Source organism: Myxocyprinus asiaticus, chromosome 6 (genome assembly GCF_019703515.2).
Source record: "Myxocyprinus asiaticus isolate MX2 ecotype Aquarium Trade chromosome 6, UBuf_Myxa_2, whole genome shotgun sequence".
Lineage (NCBI taxonomy): Eukaryota > Metazoa > Chordata > Actinopteri > Cypriniformes > Catostomidae > Myxocyprinus > Myxocyprinus asiaticus.
The window spans coordinates 49,455,356-49,462,439 of NC_059349.1; the positions used below are offsets into that span (position 1 = coordinate 49,455,356).

The 7,084-nt window shown below is 37.7% G+C and overlaps 3 protein-coding genes across 4 annotated transcripts in view; all 3 read right to left on the bottom strand.

Annotated features, from left to right (window-relative positions):
* The window catches only part of LOC127443136 (E3 ubiquitin-protein ligase HECW1-like), a 77,888-nt gene extending 77,131 nt beyond the window's left edge, over window positions 1-757 (bottom strand). For both annotated transcript variants that reach the window (XM_051701671.1, XM_051701670.1), the window contains exon 1: window positions 611-757. In XM_051701671.1, coding sequence (XP_051557631.1) covers window positions 611-655 — 45 coding nt within the window. In that variant the 5' untranslated portion in view covers window positions 656-757. The remainder of the gene's footprint in view (window positions 1-610) is intronic.
* A 964-nt stretch (window positions 758-1,721) lies between these two features.
* LOC127443168 (C-C chemokine receptor type 3-like) lies at window positions 1,722-3,876 on the bottom strand. The gene is made up of 2 exons (XM_051701742.1): window positions 3,720-3,876; window positions 1,722-3,612 (listed from the first exon to the last, which is right to left on the bottom strand). Exon 2 carries the CDS (start codon window positions 3,594-3,596, stop codon window positions 2,535-2,537), a length of 1,062 nt encoding a protein of 353 aa, XP_051557702.1. The 5' UTR covers window positions 3,597-3,612; window positions 3,720-3,876; the 3' UTR covers window positions 1,722-2,534.
* Window positions 3,877-3,984: 108 nt separating this feature from the next.
* Window positions 3,985-7,084, bottom strand: part of LOC127443139 (collagen alpha-1(XXI) chain-like) — a 72,534-nt gene continuing 69,434 nt past the window's right edge. The window contains exons 28-29 of the mRNA XM_051701676.1: window positions 5,338-5,415; window positions 3,985-5,234 (exon numbers count right to left, since the gene is read on the bottom strand). Coding sequence (XP_051557636.1) covers window positions 5,044-5,234; window positions 5,338-5,415 — 269 coding nt within the window. The 3' untranslated portion in view covers window positions 3,985-5,043. The remainder of the gene's footprint in view (window positions 5,235-5,337; window positions 5,416-7,084) is intronic.

A 7,084-nucleotide genomic window follows, 5' to 3' on the forward strand; every position in this document is an offset into this window, starting at 1 on the left:
CAAACCTGAGACATTGGCTTGTAACTTCATTATGCTATTCATATGTTCAGGTATTACTAAATGACTTTTAAAGGGCATCATTGTTCAAATGGGTTTCATGCAAATGTGAATTGCGGCAAGAATATAAGTTTTGGTATTTTGCCATAGCATGTAAATTACTACTACTATTAAGCTATTAATTTTAGATCATCTTAACATTTTAGTTTCGATTTGGGGTTTCCTCCTGAATGAATTTAAGGTTAAGAACTATTTTTAGGGTTAGGGTGTAGATTTTAGGATAGGGTGCATGTTTAGGTCCATGGGCGTGGGATGGGGTGCTGATTCAGGTATTAATCTCGAGGATGCTCATCGAACCACATACATACAGAAAACGCGCGCGCACGCGCACGCACCACACAAAGACGCGCGAGGCCGCGACTGATTGAACGTCAACTAAACAAGGGCAATCAAAATAAAATCAAACAGCTTTTAAAAACAGATTTATACCGCAAATCTGTAACTATATAAGCCTTAATGAATGTTATTATACTGGTATCCACTGCTGCTCGCGAGAGACATCGTAAATCACGTCTGGTATACAGTATATTAGAGTAAATCAACCCACGCTTACCTGGGTCAGTATCACCTGCCGGTGAATCATCACCTTCAGCTTCATATGGCCATCATCCGTCCCATATTAACCCGTACAACAGCCGCCCTTTCCACACATTTGCCCTGTTTGCTAAGCTTCCACAGGCAGGAGAAGCTACATTCTCTTTCCTGGGTACCAGGAGCCTGTAACCAATGGAAACCCACCGTCAGATTGATTTTTTCCCCCTCTCCCGTTACGATCGTGTTTACGCCCGAGGTGGTAGAAAGGTGCCTCTGGTTGTTCCTTGCAGGGTACTCAGCCTAACAGGCACCATATTGTTATGATTGGGGTGGGGGCGGGGTTAGGGCATCTGCTGCCTCCCAGGAACAAACTGAGGACCCTTTATACAATGGGCGTTTACGCCTTCCACCCCACCTGCGTACGTACGCACGCTGACGCAGTAGATGTCTGGGTGTGATAGGGTGATGACTGGATAGCGATTGGCTGTGATTGGACGCTGATTGAATATCCCTGTGGTTACTGGATAGGAATGGATGCAGATTGGATGGCGGGATATTGACTGGATGTAATTGGCTGAATGGATGGTTAGGCTTGGATGGGATTGGCTGTTACTGGAAATGTTTGGCTGGGATTGGTGAATGGTATCTAAGAGGTGATACTTTCAATGAACTAGGATTCTTGGGAAACAGTGTTTTGGAGACTGAAAACATGTAAATTTATTTTAAACATCGAAATGTTTTGTTAATTCAGAAAAGTCCCTCAAAAGCAAGGTATATAGACAAACTAAAAGGTAAGATTTTATTATTTAAATCTGATGCCTTTTAGACTGATGTCAAAAAGCAGAATTTAAGTTACACTATGAAATATGCATGTCTGCTAAAAGTGTGAGTAATTTCATAACTAAGGTGTCTCTTTAAAGGTTAGGTTTTCTGTTTTGAGGTGCTTTGTGTTACTGTAGGTGGGGGATTTTAGATATTTCCTATAATAGGGGTAAGATTAGAGTAGTTATCACTAGATATCTGCATAATCTCTCCTTGCAATATTTGTATTGGTATATTTTTCTTTGCATCTTTTGGTTTGAATAAGTTTTCCTGACATCTGTTTAAAGAAAACAACCGCAATCCAGATATAGAAAACAGATTAATAAGAAATATTTATTTTCCATGCACAAAAATGTGATATATTGCAGATAAGGAGGCCATAGATCATAATTTAGACAGGGTACATTTAGGTGTGAACAAGACAGGAAGTTTACTTATTTTTTTTATTTTTAAACATTTAAACAGAAAAAAATGTGTTAGTTTCACTTGACTAAAACAACATCACTAAAAATTAGTTTATATCACCAAGATTCCTGTCACAAAAATGTTTCATCTCATATACCAGCAGTTGAACAGTGATGTAAAATAAGTAATTTGCCCCATTTATAAAACTCAGAATAACCATATTTAAAAATTCCATATGTTCAGCAAAAAAAACCATGCAAAATATTAAGCTATACATAAGTAAGATGAAAATCGTTGATGGCTACATTGCACAAGAACCCATCTAGTACCAAGTCAAGGCTTACACAATGCACATTATGTTGCAATAAACTTTAATCACAGAAGCAAATGTAAAAAAAAATAAAAAAAAATGCTTTTTGTTATTTTCTTTACTCAACTGGCAAGTTTTGTGAATGAGTATGTACAGATGGTCTTAAATGTATTATAAAACATTCTTTCTATACCTGCTTTCTATAAAATGATTTATTCTCAAAAAAAGCAAAGCAAATATTGCAATTTGGATGGTTCTTTTTGTTTCTTTTTTTTTTTTTTTTTTTTTACAAAAAGGTAAATGTTCCTTTTTGTGTCCTCTTAGTAACAATTTTAATACAAAATAGTACAAAGTTGCTACTTTACAAATTAACCGCAGCCTCCATGGTCACACTTTCTGAATCATATCAGTCAACAGTGTTCGGGCTCCTGAATGATGTGCTTTTACTGCTTTGCGTTGACAGTACAGTTATCTTCAGACATGGCAGATGCTTGTCCAAAAGTTTCAGAAAATGGTTTTGAAATTTCTTGCCCAAAAAGGTATAAAATACGGGGCTGATGCAACAGTATAAGTATGCAAAGTTTCGTGTCACGTACAGGGCATAGTCAAGGGCATTTGAACACTGCATCTGGTCTCCAAAGGACGTCTTGATCGCTTGTAGCAGGATGACCACGTTGTAAGGCGTCCAGCAGATGAAGAAGGTGAAGATGATGACAAAGATGAGTTTGACTGCCCTGCACTTCTCCACTATGCGAGTGTACATGATTGTGATGGTTATGCGGACATAGCAGTACAAGACGATAGCCAGAGGCACTAAGAAGAAAAGGAGAAACTGCTGATAATACCCAAGCAACTCCCAATTTATGAGGACACTCTGGGAGTAACCCGTCACTTCACACAGCATACCACTGTCCTGATTGTCTCTCACGTTGTGAAGAATGATATCCTTTATACTAGCCAATACACTGAGCACCCAAACAACAGCAGACAATGCAAACGCATATGCTCTCCTCCTGCTCCTGGCTGCCGTGACGGCATGGACCACTGCCAGGTAGCGGTCAAATGTCATGAGTGTAAGGAAAAGGATGGAGCTGTTGAAGCCGATGGAATAAAAACTTCCCACCAACTTGCACAGGGTACTGCCGAAAATCCATTCAGAGCTGTGGTACACTGCCCAAAACGGGAGACTAGATGCAAAGACCAGGTCTGAGATGACAAGGTTAAGTAAGAATATGTTGGTGACTGTGCTAAGCTTCTCATATTTGTAGATGATACACAGCACCAGCCCGTTCCCCAACAAGCTAAGTAAAAAGTTTATGTAGTAGAATGTCGGAAGAAGTGCTGCACCAAAAAGGATGACATCGCTTTTCTCGCATAACACAACCGGTTCATCTCTGACATGTTCTGGATTTACTGTCACATTTGACAGATTAAAAAAAAAGTCAAGGTCATAATCCTCATAATCCATTGATGTCTTCTGTGGTCTGTTGATTAATAGAAAAAAAATTAGACAAGCACACAACACATCTCTGTTATTGTGCAATTTCATTAAAAAGCATCATGTTCAGAACATCAAGTCTGGTTTACTCACCGGTATCTCTAATAACTGAGTGTGAAACTCTCTGCAGCCCCAACAGAACTGATACAACCACGTTGTGGCTTACCAAGAAAAACAGTGCACGCATCCTGAACAAGGAACTGAAGGGCATTTAAATCAGCTCGTCAGCACTACACAAAATATCTGACACCATCACTCTATTGGTCAAAATGTATATAAATGTCATAGAAGTTTTGAATTAATGAGAGAAATTACAGAGTAACCAAGTAAAAATCATTCAGGATTAAAAAATTTATTTCAATTTCACGTTATCTTAAAAGTCAAATATCAGCTGCACTGAAAAATTTATGAATTAATAAAATAAATCCAATTCAGTATTTCCTAAAAGACATGAAAAGGCAAAAGTCCTGTGTGCATTAAAAGAACATACACAAAAAATATTAGGTAATAAATAGTTGTTAATCATTTTCACAATTCTATTAAGTCAAAAGCATGCATGCCAAAACTAAAACTTATTATGAGTGCTGCAAAATTCTACAATGCACCAAATGCTGAAACAATTAAAATGTTGTAGTAGTATAAGAATACATTTTAAATGTTGGTATAAAACAAAACAGATTATGAATAGCCCTTGAGCATAAGTATTCTCAGATTTAAACATAAACGTTCTGGTGTTGTAGTATAGCCAATAGCAAATGCTTCACATCCTGTTCAGAGGTAGCTTGGCTAGGTCAGTTCAGTGTAATCGTTCACCCAAAAATGTAGATTGAAAATGAATTGGGTCATGATGTAATTTACAGCCAACTAGGAAACGATGTGTCTTGACACACCATATTTCGAAGTACGTGAATACATGTGATATTATAGAAGTATGGATGAGAAATATTTTCAGCAAATAACTATTTACATTTTGGACTGTTCTTCACACAAAGCTATCGTATTGCTTCTGAAGGCTTCAACAACGGCAAATGAGTTGTACGGTCCAATTTTATAATACTTTTCAGTGCTTTTTAGTCATTTTTGGAGCTTGAGAGCACCAGTCCTCGTTCACTTTCCCCATTGTTTGGAAAGAGATGACATGATGTTAAGACCTTAAGTGTAAAACAAAATCACTTACTTTAGGACAAAAATCAGAAACGGGTCACACACAAAGATTCACACAAATAAGGAATGTTAACACACAAAACATAAGATTCTCAAACAAAAAACACATCACATATTTAAAGTCAAGATCATGACAGCTTTCTTTAGAGGTTAGAAGTTCTTGAGGTCAATGCTGAGCATCTGAAATGTTTGTTGTCCATTTAAACTCTCAGAGAAAACTGTACAGAATCAGTAAGATCCCACTATTCTTATGCTAAAAGTTTGGTCCTTTCCTAAAAGGGTCATCACGAAAACTGTAGGCTTGATAACAAGAAGACGGGTCACAAACACCCATTGATCCTGGGGGCCCACATTTGCCTGGGATACCTGGAGAGCCAGGTTTTCCTGGGGGACCAGATGGTCCAGGATATCCCTCACCATCCTCTCCACGTGGGCCCTGTAAACCTGTGTAAAACACGGAAGAATAAATGACAAACAAAAGACACCCAAAACAAATGAAAACATACATGACATCAGTCTGATAGGCATTTATTTAATTTTTTTTTACCTGCTGGGCCAGGTGGACCTGGCAACCCAATGTCACCCTGTCCTTTGGCACCTTTCATACCCATTGGGCCAATATCACCTGTAAGAAAAACATACATTATGAGTGTCAATTTATGATTCAGTACCAAGCTTTAATCTCACCAGAACTATGTCAACATTTTAATTATGTTGGCTTTGTCTGTTTACAGTTATTCTTCAAGCCTGGTTTAGGGTTATTTTAAAATCTCTAAACCAAGCCCAAAATGTCTAACACTATCTCCTCCTAGAGCTTTCGAGCTACATCCATTAAACTTGGTACAGACCTTCAGACTGTTCTGACTTAGTGTGCTACGCTCTTAAAAATTTGCTGTTAATTTACTTCAAAATATCAACAGTATAGTCCTGTTATTTTTAAATGCAGTACATTACTATTAATTTTGGTTGGTTAAATGACTTGGACGTAATGTTACGGTATTTTACAGTATTGATTGCTCAAAGGAAAGAAAACAGTACTTTACAGTATTTTTTGCATTGCATTTTGGGAACATAAGACTACAGTGAGCCCACACGTGTTTAAGGGGTGATTTTTTTCGCCCATCTTCATCTTCTGAATTAATAGGTGAGTACCCTTTTGCTTTGCTTTTTTAGCATAGCCATAAAACATTACATTTATGTTCAACTCATATTGTGCTGTGATAATGATTTTGGTAGCCTACCTGCCATCAGATCCCAATATCAACTAAAGCTGTTTGTAACGTTATATTTCTGTCTTTAAGTCCAAGATCTTTGTTTCTTTTACTAAAATTGTTTTCTTTAAGTGATTTGTTGTCAGATTGAATAATGCACTGGATTTGGGTTAATTTGTTAATTTGCATGTCAGATTTGAGATTGGAGTCTGAGCTGACACACAAAACAGTGCAGAAACACCTCACTAAAGTGGTCAGTGTGGTCAGATAACGTTAACAACTTTAACGTTCAGATCTGGGCTGCAAATCGCAAAAGCATTGTAAGCTTAAATAGGTTGTAGAAACCATTGGTGACAATACTTTCTACAATCTACTTACGACGAAGTCGAAGTATACAACGCTTTTGGGAAACGCAGCTGTACAGCTGATAATGTTAAGTTTTATGCAGGGATGCATGATATTCCTTCTCTTTTAATCTGAAAACATTGGTGATACTGGAATTGTATCTAACTTTTTAAACATTTGTTTCAGTGGGAAACCAACTGTAACTGTGACACAGAGTGCAGCTGGATTTCTGAAACGGATCTTCCATATTACAGGGTGAGATTCATAAAAACGTAACTTCTTTTTATTCTGCGATGTGCAGCCTTCAAACAACGTTGCAAATTTAAATTAAATAGTGTTCCATTGTCTCTGTAGCACGCTGAAATGACAGGCATCTTCGTTTGTGTTCTGATGATGATAGAAAATCATACACATCTGGCATGGCATTAAGGTGAGTAAATGATGATTGAATTTTTATATTTGGGTGATCTATTCCTTTAAGAAAGCTCTCCTGACACTAATTATGAATACACACATTTGTATTTCAGGCGTTTCATCGGGATAAATCCTGAGAGAAGCACCAAGGCTGGACGAGGCAAAGTCCTGTCAAAGCGTACGGGGAAAGTCGCCCAGAAAAAGATGACATCAGTCAACCCTCATGTCTCCAGTCTACTAAAGAAACTAATCGACTTTGAGTGGGACTTTATATAAGTCAGTGAACCCAGTCATTCCACACACACACACACACACACACACACA